General features: G+C 35.7%; 1 protein-coding gene across 1 annotated transcript in view; it reads right to left on the reverse strand.

Annotated features, from left to right (window-relative positions):
- Window positions 1-436: 436 nt before the first annotated feature.
- Window positions 437-20,426, reverse strand: part of DHX29 (DExH-box helicase 29) — a 47,079-nt gene continuing 27,089 nt past the window's right edge. Inside the window, exons 13-27 of the mRNA XM_059916380.1 lie at window positions 20,110-20,286; window positions 18,680-18,820; window positions 17,511-17,655; window positions 17,269-17,386; window positions 16,178-16,262; window positions 14,553-14,641; window positions 13,466-13,594; window positions 13,301-13,376; window positions 12,364-12,588; window positions 11,137-11,273; window positions 10,636-10,729; window positions 5,582-5,884; window positions 4,659-4,790; window positions 3,429-3,525; window positions 437-727 (exon numbers count right to left, since the gene is read on the reverse strand). Of these exons, the coding sequence (XP_059772363.1) occupies window positions 681-727; window positions 3,429-3,525; window positions 4,659-4,790; window positions 5,582-5,884; window positions 10,636-10,729; window positions 11,137-11,273; window positions 12,364-12,588; window positions 13,301-13,376; window positions 13,466-13,594; window positions 14,553-14,641; window positions 16,178-16,262; window positions 17,269-17,386; window positions 17,511-17,655; window positions 18,680-18,820; window positions 20,110-20,286 (1,995 nt within the window). The 3' untranslated portion in view covers window positions 437-680. The remainder of the gene's footprint in view (window positions 728-3,428; window positions 3,526-4,658; window positions 4,791-5,581; window positions 5,885-10,635; window positions 10,730-11,136; window positions 11,274-12,363; window positions 12,589-13,300; window positions 13,377-13,465; window positions 13,595-14,552; window positions 14,642-16,177; window positions 16,263-17,268; window positions 17,387-17,510; window positions 17,656-18,679; window positions 18,821-20,109; window positions 20,287-20,426) is intronic.

Consider the following 20,426-nt stretch of genomic DNA (forward strand, 5'->3'; position numbering starts at 1 on the left):
CTTATCAATCCAATTATGGGTAGAAAAAGGGTTCAAGAGCAGTGATATCAAAGCTTATGATTGAGGAAAATGGTGCAAGCTACTCATCCCTGAGTTGACAGTAGCATTAGCTATAGCTGCCTATCCTCCAGTACTATGTCTTTGTACTTAGTGAATGTTACTGATATAGGTGGCATCTATTAATAGTGTATACCTTATTAGGTTTTGACTTTGAGTATCAAATATTAAGTAAGTGAAGTTGTTCCTTTTTGTGGAAATTCAATTACAACTGGTTTTGGAGCTCATTTCCTCCTCTGGGTCAAGAAGGTCTAAACTCTCTAGACATCAAGGACTGATAGAAAGGATGAGGTGGGTACAAAGAGAATCACAACACAAAGTTATAGATACTATAGACACAGACCTTGCCCATAAGGCACATAATGATGTATACAACATGGATGATACCAAAGAATTTATTGTAAATGTAGTGGCAAATACATTGAGAATAATCATCATTAAAAAGAAATTAGAAAATTACACGTTTAAAGTATGTGCTTTTTTCTGCCACCTTTACCTTATGGCTAGTACCAACATTTTAAGTACTGAAATACTTAATGGGATGGTCCATTTTCACATAATTTCATGACTTTGTCTTCATCTTAATTTTTAAAGCAGTTGACCATGAATTTCAGTTTCAATTATTATTCTGTTTTTATCAATTCGGTAATGATCTGTAGAATCTTGTCATCTGGATGGAAGGAGAAAAAACTCCCATGAATAAATTCATCACTGACTAATTTTCCAATATATACACATGTAAACCACAGATATACTTCATTAAAAGATTCTTTTAAATTAGAATACAGAATTAACAGCAATATTTACTGTAAAACTAGAGATGCCTCTCTAATATAATTTGTTGCCCTACAAATATTATTTTAATTATCATTATAGTTGTATTACACCTACTTTGATAAAAAGTAGGCAAAGGCCTGAAGAGATGATGTGATATAACTGTTGGTCCTCTATAAGGAATTATTTCCTTAAAAATTCTTTTAAGACAGAAGTTTCCTAACTTTTTCACCTGGCTCAAATATACTAAAGGCTTTTTGACTCTTCCATATACTTCAGAACGTGTCAGGATTCCAACAGTATCGGCAAGGAATAAGGAACTCTTTATCCATTTCTCCATGTTTAGTCCAAAGGAAACAAAGAAATTTAACTGGGAAGTGCTCTTGGAGAGGTGTCAATGGCAAAGTGACAGACCTCTCCACACAACAAAGGAATCAAACACCAATTAATCTGATGAATAGACCAATAGAGGCTACATTATTTGCTAGAGGTTTTAACAGCTGCTTCCACTTTTAAACAGTTGGTCTGATATTGTGACTTCCTAACTACTCTCTGGATAATTGTAATTATCAGGGCTCCAAGACTGAAATTCTGTATCTTATTAGATACTTCAGTAAGAGAATGGTCTATGTTTCAATGATTGCAATGGAGAATTCTGATAACGGGGCCCATGGCCTGACACTCTGGTTCCCAGAGGCTATAGTGGCATTTAAAAAAAGGAAAAGGAAAAGAAAGGTCACCTGCTGCAAGGGGAACACGGCAGGTCTAGAAAGAACCATGATTTTTAGTCTGAGGAAGAGTAGAGTAAAAGAAAGTACAAGAGTAACTTCGGTTATTTCTTTTTCAACAGCTTGGTGTTATATCCCAACTTTTCTTACTATAAAGTCCAGAAAGAGGACACTAATGTACTTTATCCTCCCCCCTAAGTCAAAAATATATGCTTCATCAGAGGGCAAGTTCTGCTTTCTCTTTTATGGCAAAGAGAAACAGTGAAATCATTTTAAAATTCATTTTTCTTAATTTAAAAGTTGAGGTTCAACCTGTCCTTTATATAATATAATTTTTTCTAAGGCTGAGTTGTAGTGCACAAAGTTCCTCAAGAAAAGAGCTCACATCTCTTAATATGTCAAGACCTGATCTAAGTTTCCAGCAGTATAGGAAAACTAATACAGTTTAGCGCTTATTCATTCACCTTCAGTTATGCAAATAAACATAGAATGTGAGGCTTCAGGGTAGTAGCACTAGACCAGTAGCTCCCCACCTTGCCTAACTATGAGAATTAACTGGGATACTTGTTAAATATAATCACATTGAACAAATAAATCAATTCTTAACATCATTAAAAGCAGGAAAACCAAACTGATGTGATGCAATGAGAGGAATATAGCACCAACCAAAAAATATTCTTTTCCTGAAAATCTGATTCTAATCAACTCTCTAGATATAACTACCAGTTTACAGGAAATATAAGAAACAGAGGGACTTCCCTGGTGGTGTAGTGGTTAAGAATCCGCCTGCCAATGCAGGGGACACGGGTTCGAGCCCTGGTCCGGGAAGATCTCACATGCTGCGGAGCAACTAAGCCCATGCACCACAACTACTGAGCCTGCGCTCTAAAGCCCACGAGCCACAACTACTGAAGCCCACGCGCCACAACTACTGAAGCCCGCCCGCCTAGAGCCCGTGCTCCCCAACAAGAGAAGCCACCGCAATGAGAAGCCCGTGCACCGCAAAGACGAGTACCCCCCATTCGCCGCAACTAGAGAAAGCCCACACGCAGCAACGAAGACCCAATGCAGCCAAATTCAAATAAATAAAATAAATTTATTAAAAAAAAAAAAAAAAGAGAGACAGAGAAACACATTAAATCAAAGCATGAAGATGCAACCACCCAAATCCTAAATGTCAGAAATTCTACCAGAAAAATAACCTAGTTTATTAAAAATTTTAAAATGGGGAGGGTAGTAGAGGGGAAGTGTTACAGATTAAAAGAGATTACAAAATAATAACATGGCCATCGGCCTCTCCCACAGAGGAGATTCAGTATGCCTGGAGTAGGTCTTTGGACTTTGTACTTTTAACAACTGCCAGGATAATTCTGATTATTTGGCAGGTTTGGGAAACACTATACCAGACTAAGTGGCAACTCAGGTGTCCACTGCAGATTTCTGTTGAAGGATAATGTACATATTTTATACAGACTAACAGCTCTGCATTTGTGAGAATGGTAGAGAAAACATGCTGGGAACCTCAGAGAAAGTCCCTCTTTCTTATTTTTTATAATAACTATCACTGGTTTACTAGTATGTAAACTAGTAGCAAAATTACAAATGCTCAGTTTTATCATCCTTTTTCTGTGAAATGACCAGAAGTTTAGAAGTGAAGCATAGAAGAGGAAGGAGTAAACCAGAAGAATCTTAAGAGAATAACTAGATTGTGAATAATGAAGAACTGTCTGTGTCTGATGGAATTCAGCATAAAATAAATTTTATTAAAGTAATTTTTAATCACATGGAATTTAAGCCTCAGTGAGCTATAGTGTATGCCAGTGTTTAAAAGTATACTGTTTTCTACCTACATTATAATCAAACACTTACTTTCAAGGGACATCTTAGGATTTTCAAGCTTTTTTCTTAAAACAGAATCAATGAGAATTCTTAGCTGCTTGAAAATGACAGCTATCTTAACAGGTGCCTATTGAGAGGAGATAACAAATTGAACAATGTTAATCCCAGGGAGTGGGAATGTGTTTAAGTAAAATCAAATTAAGCATGTATACCTTACAATATGCTTTAGCACATCTTGACTTTAATATAAAACGTTATGGGAAAAATATAAATAAATCACTTCCTGTAGCTAAGATACATAAACTTCAATTTCCTTATTAAGTACCCATAAATTTGATATCTCTTTCCAAAATAAAGCAACCATTATTTCAATTGTTTGTTTTCTTCTCTTACTACAGTTTTTAAAATGGAATTTTTTAAAAAAGCTTTATTGAGGTATAATTTACAGATTATAAAAAATTTACTCATTGTATACAATCCAATGATTTTTAGTTAATTTATAGAGTTGTGCAACCATCACCAGAATCCAGTTATAGAACTCTACTACCACCTCAGCCTCTTTGTGAGAACTGCACCTATTTTTTAAGTTGCCTTTTAAATTTACATCTTCAGTCTTAGACAAACAGCTATCATGGTATATCAGCAGAATGTATCAGATTTGCTTAAACTGGTCAATGTTGATGAGTTACAGAGAAATAGACTTATTGCCGGTAGCACTGGTTGGTCTAATTTTTCCAGAGAAGAATGAAGAATGTGACAATATGCATTTAAGCTATGAATCTGTGTCTCTTTATAGGTGGCACAATATAGCGGAAGGAGCATGAGTTTGAGGATCAGATAGTTCTAGGTTTAAACCTTGCTCTACCATTAACAATCCATGTAACCTAGGTAAGTTATTTAACTTCTCACTGAGCTTAAGTGCCTTGTCTATAGAAAGAAACTATAGAAATTATCTAACAAGACTGTTAGGGTATTAAATTAGGGATAATCCATGTAAAGTTAACTACTGAAGTATACAACACATGGCAAATTATAATTATTACTGACAATAAATGGAATCTGTAATAGCAATATAATTTGATTTTCAAATTAAACAGATTTAAAACCATATAGGCAAGATAAAATAAGTAAGTCTTCTATTTTAAGTCAAATTATTGGAAGAAGTTACGCAAACTCCAATAAAATTTTTAAAAAAACTACCTCAGTGGTACTGGAAGTAGAAATTTTAATATAATCAGTAAGATCAGTTGTAGCATGTACCTGAAAATAGATCCAGCCATCAACAGAGAGAAGACGTTCCCGGTGTTGAACTTCTATGTCACCACCAAAAAGTAAAACTGGAAAAGGGGTTATTAGGGTAGTTTCCCTCAAATATACTCGGGCATACCGTATCTGCATAAAAACAGAGAGGAAAAAAACACTTTACAGCCTAAAAATATAAAAAATTCATTTATCTGTTTCATGTAAGCATTTTTCTATAATTTGCTACTATATATTTTAAGTCAGGTTTTATAAAGCTACATGTCTACATTCTCTTATGTGCATAATTTGTCAATTTTATAATAATCAGAGTCACCACCTGTGCATTTATACTATTAAAAGGATTTTAAACATTAATTGTAAGGCTGAATTATATACCTTGAACATAAATGAGACTATGAACAAGCAATTTTATGCTAATGCTGTTGAATAATTAATGCAACAATAAAATTATGATTAAGTTTCAGAGTGTCTGGTTTCTAAAGCAAGGTTCAGCAATGGCCATTAGTCAGGAATTTGTCACGTTTTACACATTTAAGTTTGATGATATGCTGGGAGTTATTCAAGCCAATGCTTGAAATTATGGATCTTTATTTAATGAGCTATGATTCAAAAGGCTGACTGTTTTAATTGTAATCTACAAATATTTGCTATTAAATTATCTTAGGTTGCACTGTGACTCAAACTGTTGCCACATCATATATAGTTCTACCCATCCCATATCTCCCTTATTTGGAAATGTGGAAAAAAGACATGTTACATGTTTTTGTTGAGAAACCATGTACGTCTTGATTTCGAATATAAACAAACATGAATAGCTCAATTTAAGAACCAAATACGATATCTGCTGGGCATCCTAATTTCTTATAACTGATTTCTAGAATAATGCCCTGAATATTGGAATTTAAGAATGAGTACTTTACCTTCTCCTGGTATAAAAGCCATCCATAAGTTTGCAAATCTCGATTTACTGAGGATGGATGTACTTGTGCTTTGCCTTGGGCTGTCTCCACAATGCAAGCCAATTTTTCTGTAACATCAACTGATTTTGTATAGATTATCTTCCCCACATTGTCATACAGTCCAGCAGTAAGTACAGCTTTAAGAAGGGCAATTTCTTGGAAGGAAAGGGTCTGTGAGGCTCTGTTTCCTTCCAAGCCACTGGAAGTTGTAGATGATAAAAATCCTGCTGCCTTAACCAACTTTATTAACTCCTGCTTTACATCCTGGATTGGTTTGTTGAAAAGAGACAAGATCATGATTAAAATAGAGAAGGTGCCAACCAACCTTGTATTTTATATTACTGTTTCCTATCAAAATTGACAGGATGCCAAAAAGCTAAAAACAGAATTACGACATGATCCAGCAATCTCACTCCTGGGCATATATCCGGAAAAAACAAAAACACTAACTCGAAAAGATACATGAACTGCAATGTTCATAGCAGCACCATCTAAAATAGCCAAGATATGGAAAAAACCCAAATGTCCATCAATAGACAAATGGATAAAGAAGATGATGTATGTATATACAATGGAATATTACTTAACCATAAAAAAAGAATGAATTTTTGCCATTTGCTACAACTTGGATGGACCTGGAGGGCATTATGCTTAGTGAAATATGTCAGACAGAGAAAGACAAATACTGTGTGTTATCACTTATACGTGGAATCTAAAAAATAAAACTAGTGAATATAACACAAAAGAAACAGACTCACAGACATAGAGAACAAACTAGTGGTTACCAGTGGGGAGAGGGAAGGAGGGAGGGGCAAGATAGGGATAGGGGACTAACAGGTACAAACTACTATGTATAAAATAAGTAAGTTACAAGGATATATTGCCAGCACATGGAATACACCCAATATTTTATAATAACTATAAATGAACCATAATCTTTAAAATTTGTGAATCACTGTGATACACCTGAAACTTATTAATACTGTAAATCAACTATACCTCAATTAAAAACAGCCTTTGTGGAAATTTGGCATGCTAAAATTTTTCATTTTTAGCCTTATTATAAATATTAATATTTGTTAAATATTTTCCTAGTCCATCATATTACTAAGTAAAGCCAGCAGCATAAAGTATATATCTTGGGCTTCCCTGGTGGCACAGTGGTTAAGAATCCACCTGCCAATGCAGGAGACACAGGTTCGAGCCCTGGTCCGGGAAGATCCCACATGCCGCAGAGCAATGAAGCCCATGCGCCACAACTACTGAGCCTGTGCTCTAGAGCTGCGAGCCACAAATACTGAGCCTGCATGCCACAACTACTGAAGCCCACGCTCCTAGAGCCTGTGCTCCACAACAAGAGAGGCCACCGCAATGAGAAGCCCACACACCACAACGAAGAGGGGCCCCCGCTCACGGCAACTAGAGAAAGCCTGCGCACAGCAACGAAGACCCAATGCAACCAAAAATAAATAAATAAATTTATTTGTTTAAAAAGTATATATTTTTGTGCATTAGTCTTTGTATAAATAATATCTTGTTAGTTTAGCCAACTGTTCAGATTATGCATTTTATTAATATATCAGTTTATTTTCAAGTTTAGCACCAGCCAATACTTGTGAAGAAATGTCTTAATATATTACTATTCCTCAAGTTCCATAAATATCTAATATTATAGTAAAATTTTAGACGAAAGACGAAAAGACAACCCTCAAAATGGGAGAAAATATTTGCCAACGAATCAACGGACAAAGGATTAACCTCCAAAATATATAAACAGCTCACGCAGCTCAATATTAAAAAAACAAACAACCCAATCAAAAAATGGGCAGAAGACCTAAACGGACATTTCTCCAAAGAAGACATACAGATGGCCAAGAGGCACATGAAAAGCTGCTCAACATCACTAATTATTAGAGAAATGCAAATCAAAACTATAATGAGGTATCACCTCATACCGGTCAGAATGGCCATCATCAGAAAATCTACAAACAACAAATGCTGGAGAGGGTGTGGAGAAAAGGGAACCCTCTTGCACTGTTGGTGGGAATGTAAATTGATACAGCTACTATGGAGAACAGTATGGAGGTTCCTTAAAAAACTAAAAATAGAATTATCATATGACCCAGCAATCCCACTACTGGGCATGTATCTGGAGAAAACTGTAATTCAGAAAGACACATGCACCCCAATGTTCATTGCAGCACTATTTACAACAGCCAGGTCATGGAAGCAACCTAAATGCCTATCGACAGACGAATGGATAAAGAAGATGTGGTACATATACCCAATGGAATATTACTCAGCCATAAAAAGGAACGAAATTGGGTCATTTGTAGAGACGTGGAGGGACTCAGAGACTGTCATACAGAGTGAAGTAAGTCAGAAAAACAAATATCATATTAACACATATATGTGGAATCTAGAAAAATGGTACAGATGAACCGGTTTGCAAGGCAGAAATAGAGACACAGATGTAGAGAACAAAAGAATGGACACCAATGGGGGAAAGTGGAGGTGGCATAGAATGGACTGGGAGGTTGGGGTTGACATATATACACTAATATGTATACAATAGATGACTAATAAGAACCTGCTGTATTAAAAAAAATAAAATTCAAAAAAACATTTTAGTAAAAATAAAAATGAAATCCTGCCATTTGCAGCAGTGTGGATGGATCTAAAGAGTATTATGCTTAGTGAAATAAGGCAGACAGAGAAAGACAGATATTGTATGATATCACTTACTTGTGGAATCTAAAATAAACAAATGTATACAGCAAAACAGAAAGAGACTCACAGATACAGAGAACAAACAAGTGATTACCAGTGGAGGAAGGGAAAGGGGGAGGGGCAAGATAGGGATGTGGAATTAAGAGATATACACTAGTATGTATAAAACAGACAAGCAACTAGGATATATTGTACATCACAGGGAGTTATAGCCATTATTGTGTAATAACCTTTAATGGAGTATAAACTATAAAAATACCGAATCACTATGCTGTATACCTGAAATGAATATTATGTTGTAAATCAACCATACATCAATTAAAACAAGATTAACAGTATGCCAAATTTTTAGTTAACTACAGCCCAAATTACATTAGGGAGGAAGATACTGGAAAGTCAAGGATTAAATGGAGTCATCTGATTCCGTAACATCAACTGATTTTGTATAGATTATCTTCCCAAGACTTTAGATGTCATAAAATAAGAATGTCTAAAATGTGAGAGCAATAAAAATGTACCTGAACGCATTTTCATTCAGTCTATTTACTTCCACAGTAGCTCTCCTTTCAAGATTTTTACTCAATAAGGATGGTCACATAGAGAACAGTAAGGAAGAATTACAGAGGACTCTGATCCTAGACTGCAAGAACCTTCTTCATTTGTCTCTGGGAAACATCTTAATTTCCTAAAGAACTCTGACGAAGTTTATTAATGGCAACAATCTAAACTTGTTGCCTAAAATCTTTCTCTACCTCTAGCAGTGCCAATCAACTGAAATACTACAGGGAGGATGAGCATTTTAAAGTAAACAGGATACAAGTGATTAAAAGGTGAAGTGTACATTTACGATTTACTTTAGGCTTCTGGTTTGGGACTTAAGGGACTTTAAGTCCAGGAGAGGAAAGACCAAACAGACAGTTGCTGCCACACCACAAAGCTGGTAAAGAGATTGAAAACCTTGCAGCCCAGGGGAGGTGAAGAAAAGGCTCATAGAAGGAAGGGGGTGGGAGGCAACTTGGAGGTTGGGAGGAAGTGGAGTCGAGATAAAGGAGTGTTGATTAGCTCTCCATATCTTGAACCCCAGTTAGCTGGCCCAGAGGCATCTGTTTTTTCAATTTATCCCGTTTTCTGCTTCAAGAAGGACAAAGTTTATTCCACTTAGCAAAGTCCCTGCTGTCATCTCAGCAGTTATTTTATTTTTATTTATTTTTTCTTGCATTCTTCAAGTCTACTGCATATCTGACATTATAGAAGTACACTGTTAGGCTAATCTAATAATCTCGTTTTTATTCATTAGTTCAAAAATATTGACTAAGCACCTAATAGATGCTTAGGTACTAGGTTCAGCAGTTATTTTAAATTACACACACAAAAATTGGTCAAATTATATGGGAATAAAAATATTTTTTAACCTTTTAAAATATGAGCATAGAATAGGGGAATTATGTGAGAGGTTATGGGAATTGTGTGAGAGGTTATGAATACTTTTATAGCATGTCTGCACTAAACACCATTTCCCTTTAAATGTACTAAACTTGAGACATATCAATCAATGTGTGGACCTTGTGTGGATCATGATTTGAACTAGCTGTAAAGAAACATTTATGAGATATCAGGGATATTTAAATACTGTATAGTTGATGATATTAAGGAATTATTTTTTAAGGCATGGTAATGTTAAAGAAAAAAATAGTCCTATACTTCAGAGACATATAACAATCTGACGCCTGGGATTTGCTTCAGAATAATCTAGAGGGCAGACAGTGGATTAACGGGAGTATAAGTAAAACAAGGTTGAGCACGTGTTGATAATTACGGAAGTGGGAAATGAGTACCCAGGAGTTCCCTATACTATTTTGTATGTTTGAAAATTTCCATAATAATTAAAAATAACAGCTGATTATCAGAGTTAAGAAAAACTATAGAACATCCCCAATTCAATTCTATTTTTTAAAATGAAAAACTGAGACTTAATTAACCTTCCCCAAGCTGAGCTGCTGAATAGACAACTATCCTAATTCCCAAGCTAGTGTTATTTCTATGAAATCATGTTGCATCTTTGATCATTTCCTGAATATATTATGATCGTTACATACTATTTTGAATCACTGTGTAATACAGGTTAACTGCTGGGATAAACAAAACAAAAAATCACAAATTTATTAATTCAGCAAATGTTTATTAAACCCTTACTATGTGTCAAGCACTATCCTAGGCATTTCTTTTTCCAAATTAATCCTCTTGACTATATGACCCTGAATTAAGATAGCTGCATTAAGACTTACCTCTAGGGTTAACAGTGATGTTCTATTAAGAAAGTTCCTCCGGCAGTATGCTATTTCAGAACGATAGCCTCCTTCTTGCCGTGCTTTCTTCCATCTACATAAGTAAAATGACCAAATTTTAATATGCTTCCAAACTCTTTTTCAGATGTACTAACCAAAGCTTTAATTACATTATAATCATATCAAAAGAGGAAGTTTTAGGAGCTAGCCAATTGTATGTAAGAATTTCAATTACAATACAGATATTTTTTGTTCATGTATAACAGTAAATTCATAACTTCAAGTACAAGGTAATATACACATAATAATACAGAGTACATTCGTAAATTTTAGGATTATAAAAATGTGAATCTTTAAAATAATTCAACTTGACAGATGCAGTCACTAAAAATAAATTTAAATCTTAAATGTATCTTTTTAATAAAAGTCAAAAATAATTTTTTTTAAAAAGTAAATACCCTCAGGTTTGACCTACTGACAAAACCCAGATTATTTCTTTACCCCAGATATGCATTGTAGATCGTCAGATGGTCTGAGTCTGCCATAGCCAAAGCTGATTTTGCAAGATCTGCTTCATCTTTTCGACCAATTGGTGTGGTAAAAGGAGACTTCTCTGTCATAACTGCAGCTAGTGTTGCCTATCCATAAATAACCAAAAAATTTGTCATTAAAGAGGTATATATTGAAAGCTGATTTGAAATAGAAAGCAAATCATAAAACAATTGCACTTTCAAGTTGCACGTTTCTTCTTTTCAATTTATCGTGTTCTATAATAGCTACATATTTTCATTTTAATTAGTTACTTTTAGTTTCATTTTATGGAATTTTAAACATTTATCACTTTACTTTTACACCATCTTTGTGGGTAGGGAAGTAATACCACCAGAATCAGAGATTTAAAAAAATGAATATTTGTGTGATTTATAGTCTGTCACACAGTTAAAAGAAATCCCTTAACCACAGCTCAGGGATCTTGACTCCTAGCCTGAATTTCCATTGTCTGCAATGCTCTTTAAATACTTCTTACATAATCTGGACTACATAACAACCCATTTGTTGTTGTTGTTGCAGCTTTTCAGATCAACTGTCATGGCAGAGGATATTTCTTGGACTCAACACAATTCTGGTGAGTATCTATATCTGATACTAGAAAAAAAGAGACTAGAGTAAGTCATACTCTCTCCATATCATTTTCAAACAGCCTTGATTTGTAGTCCCAGAAAAGGCCACAACTTGATATAGCTGGAAAGTTGGAATGGCAGAGCAGGCGTATGAGCCAAGAGATTCAGAGTCACAAAGTTTGTTAATTCTGAGATAATTTGAGAAAACAGAATCGCTGGTAATTGCCAGCTCAGAGGTAACTCAGAAAAAAGGAAGTTTTGATTCTACTTATGTGTGGAGTTCAAAACGCTCTAAGAATCACTTACTGTAATTAAGTAAAAATATTTCAGGTGGTATGTTTGATAGCAAAAGTCTAGACAAGCCAAAACCCTTTTACAAAATAGTACCTACAATACACTTAGTAAATGGATGATTTTCTTGTATATAAATATAAAAAGTTAAATATTTAAAAATTCTCATTAAGCATTTAGATTTCCTGGTTTTAATGTTAGTACAGACATTCTGTTTAGTTAAAAAAAATAAAAGTTAAAATTTGTTTCTAAACTTAATACGTCCCCAGCCAAAATGATATTTACAGTGAAGAAGCAGCAGTGTTGTTTGTCTTACCACTGGATCAAGACAGCCAAAAATGGCACCAAAAATAAGCATCTTGCCAATTTTGACATTCACAGGCAAAGCTGCAAGGTGTTGGCCCAATGGAGTCAGTTTAGGCTCATTTAGTTCACAAGCTCCAATTTTTCGGAGTAAATTCATTGCATTGCTGATTACTTGAAGTTGAGGAGGATCTAAAGCTTTGGAGAGGAAATCTTCAGGAGAACCAAGATTGCATTTCTGCAGATTGAAAAAGTGATAAATTAGTATGTGATCAGAAAGAATTAACAAAGAGATGGTCAAACTGGAACTAAATTTAAGTAAAATTTTAAGCAAGGAGGATAAATGTCTGTGTCTATTAAGGGAGTAGCAAAGAGGATGAGATCTTCCAGTCCATATTTTTAGTTTCTTCATTTCTGATTCTTATAGAATCAAAAATCTGAGAACTGAAGGATATTATAGATCTGTCAGAGTAGGAAGCCTTTGGTCTAGGCTAGGATTTCTCAAGTCCAGCTCTATTGTTATTTGGGGCCAGATAATTCTGTTTTAGGGGACTGTGCTGTTCATTGTAGAATGTTTAGCAGCATCCCTGGCCTTGACCCACTAGATGTCCATAGCATGGTCTCCCTCTCCCCCCAGTTCTGACAACCAAAAATGTTGCTTGACATTGCAGTTTTTCCCTGGTGAGCAATATCGTCCCCCGTTGAGAACTACTGGTCTAGGTTATGAATCTATATTTTCATCTAAAAACTATGAGTGCCTATGGCAGATTTAAAGCACAGTGGGTTTACTTACAAAAGATGGGGGAAGGGGGCATTTATTAAAGAAGAGTAAATAAAATACTTGAAAATCTAGAGCAACAGAAGGTAAGATAAGTTTAAGTCTTCGTCCCACCCGCCTGCCCAGAAAGGGGTGAAGAACAAAAAATTCATCTAAGTTCCTCTGGGATTACCATAATATGAAGACATAATTCCTCCAAAGGCACACGCAAGATTTCAGGAACAGAATAGTCCATAAAGCCTTCAAATCTGAAAAATAAAATAATACTAAATACATACTATCAGAAATGCCACACTGTACTGGTTTATGTGTTTTTAATTTCCGGGCTATGCCATACCTTTCTCTCGTGTACATTCGGAAACAGAAGCCACCTCTGACGCGCCCAGCTCTCCCCTGGCGCTGCAGAGCACTTGCTTTGCTGACAAACGTCTCCACCAAAGAACTCATCTGACTGCTTTCATGGTACCTAGAGAAATGTTTTAGGAGAGAATATGTACATAATTGACTGAAATCAAAATCTGAAAAAACTGGAAATATTTGACTCTAAAATTAAGTTGAAGATTAGAGTGCCTCTTAATTATGCAATAAGAATTCTGAGAGTTTGAGAAATGCCACTGTGAACATTACAATTCAACGCACCTTTCACAAGATACAGTTCAACCCTGAAAACACCTCCTCTACAGGTACAATTAAAAAAATCAAGAGTTTATTTTGTACTGGATAGTCATACTCACTTCCAAATATTGCTCAAGTTTCCTAATATTAGGGACAGTGTATATAGATTACAATAGACTACTAAGGTGGGCTCCCTTATTTGTGAAATATAAACATTAAAACATTTATAAAGTAATAATCTTTCTGTTGAAGATTCAGTTAAAGTTATCTATTATGTGCCAATTACTGTACTAGGCACTTTCAATTATGAAATTTTAATTTTTCCCATTTACATATGAGGAAACTGATGATTATAACTGATGGTCATATTACTTGCTCAAGATTATAGATCATAGATTTATAATCCAACTCTGATTCTAAAACTCATGCTCTTTTTTTTGTAATCCCATAAATAATGCTTTTGTAAAACATTAATTTATAAACTAATTTATAAAAATTTATGTTCTGAATATTTTCTCAGCACTTTTCTAAAAGCAGCGATACATTGACATTACTTATGGGAAAACTGATGACATGAATTTTAACATTTATTCTCAGACATTTTAAACTTCCCTACAGTTTCTCTGAGACTTTTTGTTTTGGGCAGAATTAGGACATTTGAGATTTTCCTGATATGGTTCTGTGATCTAATGCTTGCTTCAGCAGCACATGTACTAAAATTGGAATGATTCTGTGATGTCTCCTAAGAATTCAAGAGTCCCAAGCCCTTTTCGGTTAAAAATGTTTTGATTTGGAAAATCCAAACTTACTTATTTTCTTTCGTTCTTCCGGTATCAATTACAAATACAACATCTGGAATAGTGATACCCGTCTCTGCAATATTTGTTGCTAAAACAATCTGAAAATAAAAAGCCAAAACATTTAGGTAACAACTTTCAGCAATGTGCCATCATTTAAACTCCTTTGGATAGTTTAACCAATGAATTTTAAAAAATGAATTACAATTTTATTTACAAAAATTCACAATCTAATTGCTATTACTGTGTAATTTAAATTTGCTCTAATTAATTTTATCACCTTAGCTTATTAATTAAAGTTATAGATTCTTATTCCAACAAAAATACCAGTCCCCTAATTCTAGTCAGTCATCTTAAAAATGACATACATGGAATGGGAAATTGGATCAGAGAATGGAGACTGCTCAGCAGAAACTTCACAGTTAAGTAGATAAAAAAGTAATAGTTCTTCAGTAAGAAGAACTGGTGGGTTGTTGCCCTGGCTCTGCTACTTATTAGCTTTGTGACCTGGGCAAGTCATTTTACCTCTCTGGCCTCCAATTACCTGACCTGCAAATTACAAGGCAGAAAAATAGATGACTTCTTAAGTCCCTTTCTAGCTCAAAATTTCTTAACGGTGATGGCTGAATAGTGCAATCTTCTTGTGGCTTTTTTGTTTGTTTCTTCTTTTTTTTTTTTTCTGTTGAGTCTTTGGAGGTAAAACATTTAGGAAATTCTAGGTCAAATTCAATATATTATCACTCTATCTCAATACTGAATGCTTGCTTTTCTTACTCATTTATCCTAGGAAACAGAACCCAGATTATTAAGATTTAGATGGGACCTAGGTGATCGAAGTTTTTAGAGGTGGAATCCTTTTCTTAAGACAAAATGTTACAGGGAAGCCAAATGTTACAGATCAGAGCACACAGCCTCTGAACCCCTGGAGTTTTCAGAGCACAGTTAGAAAACCGTAAGTTTAATCCAGCTCCTGTTTAAAGATGAGAAAGGAAGCTGAGTGGGTTGCCAAAGGTCACAGACATGGCAGCAGCTTAGGGACAAGAACCCAGGCCTCCTGCATTAGAGTGCAGGCTCTTGCTGGGAGCTCTGTGTTCCCCAGAGTTTCTACATTGTGCTCTTTTTTGCCCCCCGCCTAAGAGAGGGTCAAAATCTGAGAAACTCTCTTTGCCAAGTATCTCTTCGTTCAGCATCCGAACAGAGGAGACGATGAAAATACTTAGATTGTCTCCTAACCTAATGGTCTCTGTATTGCAAAAATAATCAGGGATGAGTAGCAAAGAGAACAAAAAAGAATCCTTCCAGGATTCAAGTAGCTCCTGATATCCAACATCCTTTGTGATATCTTCTTTAAGGAATAGTAGTAATTTTTCTTTTCATAAGCAACATCCATGCCATATTTTTAAACTACCACTCCCCTAAAGTTATTAATAACATATAATATAAACATAAACACCTAATATAAATTGAATTTTAATACTGGGTTCACTTTTGATTATGTTAAGCTGCCGAGCATCTGGAGTCTGCATGCACTATAAGGCACTTAATATTAACAACTGTCTTTGATGATAAAAAGTCATAACACTTTTATGAAATATTCTCAGTTGGATCACATATAAATTTGCTGTACTGAATTTTACCTTCCTGACTCCTTGAGGAGGAAGTGTGAATGCTGCAGCTTGATCTTGAGTTGAAAGAATAGAATGCAGAGCTATCACTTTATATCTGAAAGTTAAAATCACAGTTCTTAGCAAGAGTTTCTCTTTAGAAGACACTGCAAAGAATAACAAAATTTATTTGCAAATAGAAAGCAATTTTTAAATTTTTTATTATGAAAAATTTTAAACACACACAGAAGTTCTGAAAATGGTACAATGAAACCCCATATATACTCATCAAAGAGAAAAAACTTAATATGAATGAATTATATGGAATGTAGGGTTTAAAGAATTTTAAAAATGTATTCTGATGCTGAAGTTATAACCGTAACAGCGGTAATAACTGTATCAAAACAGGCATAGTAAAAAGCCAATTCAATATGTATGGATGGGCTTCCCTGGTGGCACAGTGGTTAAGAATCCACCTGCCAGTGCAGGGGTCACGGGTTCGAGCCCTAGTCCGGGAAGATCCCACATAACCTGGAGCAACTAAGCCCGTGTGCCACAACTACTGAGCCTGCGCTCTAGAGTCCACAAGCCACAGCTACTGAAGCCCGTGCACCTAGAGACCGTGCTCTGCAACAAGAGAGGCCACCGCAACGAGAAGCCAGCACACCGCACCGAAGAGTAGCCCCTGCTCGCCGCAACTAGAGGAAAGCCCACACGCAGCAACGAAGACCCAATGCAGCCAAAAATAAATAAATAAATAAATTTATTAAAAAGAAAAAAAAAGTGCTTCAAAGATATTTAAAAAAAAATGTATGGATGATAAACTGCTGTTAGGGTTTTGCACCATCCAGCGTGCTGGGGAGGGGAGTCACCATCTTACTCTTAACCACAGGATTCCCTCTGCTTAATCATATTGAGAAAATAAAATAAATGTAGAAATAGTACCTAAAAATTTTAGTAGGTAAAATGCTATAATAGAAATGTTAAAAGAAAATAAAGAGCTTTGCCATGGACAATTTTCACTAAAGGTGAAAAGACTTTGAAAGTTCTGATCAAGAGTTTTAATGTGCGAAACATTTTTCTGTTTTAAAACTACCAGGAATATAATGAAGATTTGTAGTTACCGTTCTGAAAAAAATCTTCTGTCAGTTGATAAGAGATCATACAACTGTTGAATATGAGCAAGGCCTGGTAAAAAGATCAGTACTGCTCCTTCAACATTTTTGAACTGGGGACTTCTGTCTGAAATTTTTAAAAAGATACAATATTCAAAAATAAGGAACAGCGTATAAGATATTAATAGAACATCTCCAGTTAGAAAAGTTTTATCAAAACAAATGGAGACACATTAGAAATAGATACATACCTAAATATGTAAGAAGTTCCAAAATGAGATCCAGGTTGATTTTATGAGGATTCATGTAGAGAATAGCATGCTGAGTGCGGTTGCTGTACTTTTGGTAAAATGGATGTAAATCATCACTTGTTCCACTCTGAACTGGGATGTATTCCTAAAAGAAACACAATCAGAAAAAGCTGAACAAAAATATTATGTATTTTTATAAGACAAAGAAGGAAAAAAGGAGCTACTTGCATTCATTCAAATCTGTATTTTTCTCATTGTCACTATTATTTTGTTAAAATATAGCAAGAATACAATTTTTAACAGAATTAAAGTATTATAAAATTTCATCTCTCCTATTAATTTCATTTCATACAGCCCGCTTAAGTATAGCAAACCTTCTTATCTTGGCATGTAAACCCTAAATTAAAAAAGAAATGAAGAAAAACAGAACAATGGATGCATTGTTCTGTGGCAGCTGAAAAGCAGCCTGGCCAAGAGAGGTAATAATAACTTTATTAAGTAATTTACACCTGCCTCATTCCTTCTAGATTCTATTTTGGTTGCTGAATTCCAATCATCTCCTTTGAAATACTACTTTTAATTTTTTAAAGTCTTTCTTTAGTTTCTAATTTCTATCTCTGCAGTTTCAGGGAAAGATTTTAGTTTTTGCTTCCTTGGTTTATCTGCTTAACTAAAGGATAAAGTAACTTCTACTTTGTGCTTCCATTAGATGAATGAAATATTGTGGATATAATGAAAATACTGTGTATAGTACCACTGGCCAAAATGCAGGATAATGTAGCTTTTGTGATATTTCTAAAATTATGTCATTGAAAGTAAATTAACTCTCTGTGATGATCCGTGCTTGCCCTGGATAGTATAGAGCTAAGGTTGGCTCATGTCAGGACAGAGGCTGCTAGGAAAACCAATGGCAAGGATCTAGATCTTGGTCCTGCCCCATCCTGACTATCTAAGGTGTTGAGATAAAGTAAATATCGTAAGCCAAACACTAGAGTCAGTGAAACAAAGATTTAAAGAAATGACCTTTAAAATTTGCTCATAATCATATCTGTTCTTCTTCTACCAGATTATATTTGAATGCACTGTGTCAGCCATATTTTTAAACTCTTATGGCAGTTTGTGCCCTGGATATCACAATCAGATGTCTTTCAAAAATGTTTTATTTTTACCTGATACTTTTTTATTCCCCCTGCTTTGCTTGTAACATTAACGGTTATTTCTTCTTCCTCCTCCAGAAATTTCTGACAATATTCTGAGTCTTTCTCCAGGACAAAGCCCGTTTCTTCTATTATATCTTCAAGATGAAAAACCTGCATAGATTAAGGCATATAAATAGTGAACTCAAATTCATTTCAGTAAATATCATTTTAAAGAGAACAAGGGATTGTTACCTTTTGAATGTCACCAAATGCTAATTTAGAATATTACGAAAAAAGCTTTTTTCTGCATTTATTGGTAGCGAAGAACTTGGCTGATGTAGATGGATCTATTCCTAGTAGTCTCAGGACAAAGCACATCATGGTGTATAGTTTTTACATGTGAAAACCAATTAAAAGAGCAGCCTTTATCAGCTGAACCAAAAGGGCAAACATTAAGAATAGAAGGAAGCTTCAAAGACAAGCCTAAATTTGAGGGATGGGTGAAAAAGGAGTTCCTTATTGCTAGGCAGCTACCCCCAATCTGGATGTAATGCCTTTGCTATGGAAGTGTGTTTTACGCTGTGTACCTCTGAGGTATGTCGTTCATCAGCAGAATCCTCCTTCCAGCCCACTCACCCTCAGTCAAGGCAGCACCAGGCATCTGATTCCCAAGGCCATCTCCAGGTCCTCCCTCTCTCTCTCTCTCTTTTTTTAAAATTAATTAACTTATTTATTATTATTTATTTTGGCTGTGTTGGGTCTTTGTTGCTGTGTGCGGGCTTTCTCTAGTTGTGGTGAGTGGGGGCTACTCTTCGTTGCGGTGCGCGGGCTTCTCATTGTCATGGCTTCTCTTGTTGCAGAGCACGGGCTCTAGGCACGTGGGCTTCAGTTGTTGAGGCATGTGGGCTCAGTTGTGGCTCGCAGGCTCTAGAGCATAGGCTCAGTAGTTGTGGCGCATGGGTTTAGTCACTCTGTGGTACGTGGGATCTTCCCCGGGCCAGGGCACGAACCCGTGTCCCCTGCATTGGCAGGCAGATTCTTTGTTTTTTAAATAAATTTATTTATTTTTGCTGTGTTGGGTCTTCGTTTCTGTGCGAGGGCTTTCTCTAGTTGCGGCGAGCGGGGGCCACTCTTCATCGCGATGTGCGGGCCTCTCACTATCGCGGCCTCTGTTGTTGCGGAGAACAGGCTCCAGACGTGCAGGCTCAGTAGTTGTGGCTCACGGGCCCAGTTGCTCCGTGGCATGTGGGATCTTCCCAGACCAGGGCTCGAACCCGTGTCCCCTGCATTGGCAGGCAGATTCCTAACCACTGTGCCACCAGGGAAGCCCTTCAGGTCCTCTCTTGACTTGCACTACCCTAGGAATCGTTCTAGGCTCACACTTAAGGGCCTGTCTTATGGTGACACTCACTGGTGGGAATGTAGTTTCTGTTTACATATGCATTATAAAGAAAACTTACCTCAACAGGATAATTTCTTCCTGAAATTCTCAGAATAGGGCAGTGTATGAAATAGCTAGAAAACTTTTCACTGTCTACAGTGGCACTCATTAGAATCAAATGTAGATCAGAGCGTTTCTGTAAAATTTCCTTCAAGATAATTAGTAGGAAGTCTGACTGGACACTTCTTTCATGAACCTAGCATAAGGGGAACAAAAAAATCATAAGGTCAAGTAATAGGCTAAAACAATCAGACACTGAAATCTACTAAAAGTTAATCAATATTTACATATAGTCAGTACATACAGAAAGAGAAGCTGTATGTTTCAAATAAGGCA

The sequence above is a fragment of the Balaenoptera ricei genome, chromosome 3 (genome assembly GCF_028023285.1).
Source record: "Balaenoptera ricei isolate mBalRic1 chromosome 3, mBalRic1.hap2, whole genome shotgun sequence".
NCBI classification, from domain to species: domain Eukaryota; kingdom Metazoa; phylum Chordata; class Mammalia; order Artiodactyla; family Balaenopteridae; genus Balaenoptera; species Balaenoptera ricei.